At 32.1% G+C, this 3450-nt stretch overlaps 1 protein-coding gene across 1 annotated transcript in view; it reads right to left on the bottom strand.

Annotated features, from left to right (window-relative positions):
• The window catches only part of LOC106463071 (fatty acyl-CoA reductase 1-like), a 34549-nt gene that overhangs the window by 25426 nt on the left and 5673 nt on the right, over positions 1 to 3450 (bottom strand). Inside the window, exon 2 of the mRNA XM_013923042.2 lies at positions 2799 to 2905. Coding sequence (XP_013778496.1) covers positions 2799 to 2905 — 107 coding nt within the window. The remainder of the gene's footprint in view (positions 1 to 2798; positions 2906 to 3450) is intronic.

Below are 3450 nucleotides of genomic sequence, written 5' to 3'. Positions count from 1 at the left end.
GCTACACTTTATGTGTGGTTAAATCTACATAATCAGTTTATTAAATGTCTTTATTAATGTTCCAAGTGAATAATTAGTGCTACACTTTATGTGTGGTTAAATCTACATAATCAGTTTATTAAATGTCTTTATTAACTGTTCCAAGTGAATAATTAGTGCTTACACTTTATGTGTGGTTAAATCTACATAATCAGTTTATTAAATGTCTTTATTAATGTTCCAAGTGAATAATTAGTGATTACACTTTATGTGTGGTTAAATCTACATAATCAGTTTATTAAATGTCTTTATTAATATTCCAAGTGAATAATTAGTGTTTACACTTTATGTGTGGTTAAATCTACATAATAAGTTTATTAAATGTCTTTATTAAAGTTCCAAGTGAATAATTAGTGATTACACTTTACGAGAACTTACTAGATCATTTCTTATTATCCAGTTTGCAGCAACATAATAATTTCAGAAACAGAAAAATGTTCACAGAATACTTAACACAGACTAACTCGGATTACTTAACAGCATCCATTTTCCACAAACATTTAGTGAGCTTAACATCGCCAAGTTTTAAATCAATATGTTAACTCTATGACTACGAGCTGGGTGAATTACACCCCAGCCTGCAACCACCAAATTATTAATGACGGTGGTAATACTATCATTTTTGATGATGTATACGTATGTTCACAAAATTTTACAGATTACCAGTAAACATTATAAGCCTTCTGTACACAAAATATCAGGTTTTTTAAGTCATGTATTAAGATTTTCTAATTAAAGATTGGTTATTTTCTTTTGGAATGTTGACTATCCAACATTCAAAGTAATTTTGATTTTAAGCTTAAATACCTTTGTTTATCTGAATATTCTCATGCTTCATTCATGTAATCTCCTAAACAAGTTTCAAACATTTGTATTAGAAAAACTTTTTTATTTATCTATTATTTTCTCTACCTAGACTCTATACAAGGTTAGTCAATTTGACCAACTTTTTAACCACTGTAAAAAAATTATGAAATAAATTTATATTACCTTTTTTTCATTCTAGAATGAATGCTATTGGTAACAAGAAATCTCAAATGTTTATTCTAAATAGCTAAAATCTCCTAATACTATACATCCATTTATATCTATTATTTTGGTTTTATTGACCTTTCAATCGTGTCTGACTGACAATAGTACCACAGAAGTTGCAGCTCATGTTAACATATCCAACACCATAAAAAACTGGCTCTTATAAAGTACATTTGTCGTAGTTTGTACTACTAGTGCAGTAGTATTTTGTAAAATTTTCACGCGTATTACGCAACAGAAGAGACAAAGCAACGTTCACACATTAGAAACGATGATCATCAGAGAGTTCGTGAGGCACCAAAACACCTTCTTTATGGAGTTTTCCCATATTATATTTTTTTAGACCCAAACACATCTCAGTTACTAAGCCTAATAAGTTATAGTGGGATTCTGTGGTATTGATAAAGTAATTTATAAAATTTTTATTTCAAAATGCATATATTTTGTATTACATCCTCCACGTGAAAAATTTGACAAGGCTTAGCAGTTTATAGCAAGTGGGTAAAAACTTCATTACAATTGTAACTAGTAGAGATTCACATTTCATAATTTATTTGTAAATATTAATAATACATATATAATTTATCGTAACTGAGATGTGATTTTCCTTTTTGGGCAGAATTGTCACGACCCCAAAACCTGGACTCCATCCGCAGAAAGTGGTGCTTTGCCTTTGGTGGGACATCAAAGGTGTATTCATTTCGAACTCTTCAATCTACAGCGAACTGTCAATGCAGAGATCTATAGTCAGCAACTGGGACGTTTAAATCAAGCCCTTCATCAAAAACGCCCTTCACTCGTCAATCGGAAAGTTGTTCTTCTCCACGACAATGCACGTTCACATGTGGCACGTTTGACGTAACACAAGATTATGGAGTTGGGTTGGGAAATTCTCCCCACCCACCATATTCTCCAGATATGGTACCATCAGATTACCATCTTTTTCGTTCGCTGCAACATCATCTTAATGGGAAAACGTATGCAAATGTGGAAGATGTTAAAGAGGACATCGATATGTTTTTTTTTGCTTCAAATCCGAGTGATTTCTTTAATTAGGGCATTAACAACCTGATTGTAAGATGGAAAAGCAGCATTGATAAGAATGGAGACTATTTCATTTAATAAATGTTTTATTTTGATATATAAGTTGTTCGGGTTTTTGCATCTAAAAAAGCGACATTAATTTTTTGACGACCTAATAAAATGAAAGTAGCTTTTTTCACGAAGAACACAACATAAGCTCAGAACTTAGATAGTTCGTTATGACTTAAAAACATATTCACTTGGGCATGATATAACCTTCACACAGCGAGGTTAATCTCTATAGCAGACAATTTATCATTCAAATATATAATAACCATTGTTTGTTCCAAGTTTATTACCCAACCTTTCAGGAGTTAAACACTGATAGGAATAATACAATATATCATTATTGATATTGTAGCTCTGTACCAAGCATCCTTACATAAAGTCAGCCTTAAATAAGGAATATTATTTTCTATAAACTTTAAACAATCTTTAGTTTAAGTATTTTTCACAATGTTTGTTACTACTTATAGATAATCATCCACATGCATTTTTGATCCCAAGTACACTGGAACTTTTTTAATAAGCGCTGTTCGGACGAATCATTACGAGCTCACTTCTCTGGGAGAATGATGATAATTTCTGAGTGTGCTGAACTATATTGATCTGTAAAGGATTTTTAGTACGTGATAAGTACTTACTCCACTGCTTCCAAGAACTTCTCAGGATCGACGGGTGGAGGGTAAATTACTTCGTCAATTTCTTTACGGTCACAATGACAATAAGCAGTAGACACGTGAACTAAGGCCTTAAAATATATAGTCATAAACATTACTAACTTTTGACATTACAATTGTATTCAAAATGTGACACTTTATGTGAGAAAATAACTAACACGAACAAATAACAAACTATAATCTTTCATGGATACACACTGAGCCAAGAATATTAAACCAAGAACCGGCATGATATGAACACTGAAACAAGATCCGACAGAATGAAACAATGAACAAAGATACAACATGAAGACAGAACAAAACAAAAACCGGCATGATATGAACACTGAAACAAGATCCGACAGAATGAAACAATAAACAAAGATCCAACATGAAGACACAATAAAACAAAAACCGGCAGATGTGAACACTGAACCAAGATCCGACAGAATGAAACAATAAACAAAGATCCAACATGAAGACACAATAAAAGAAAAACTGGCAGATGTGAACACTGAACCAAGATCCGACAGGATGAAACAATAAACAAAGATACAACGTGAAGACACAATAAAACAAAAACCGGCAGATGTGAACACTGAACCAAGATCCGACAGGATGAAACAATAAACAAAGA

This window comes from Limulus polyphemus, unplaced genomic scaffold (assembly GCF_000517525.1).
Source record: "Limulus polyphemus unplaced genomic scaffold, Limulus_polyphemus-2.1.2 Scaffold1317, whole genome shotgun sequence".
In the NCBI taxonomy this organism is placed as follows: Eukaryota; Metazoa; Arthropoda; class Merostomata; order Xiphosura; family Limulidae; genus Limulus; species Limulus polyphemus.
The sequence above is the reverse complement of the archived record's forward strand: the minus strand, read 5'-3'. Positions and strand labels throughout refer to the sequence as shown.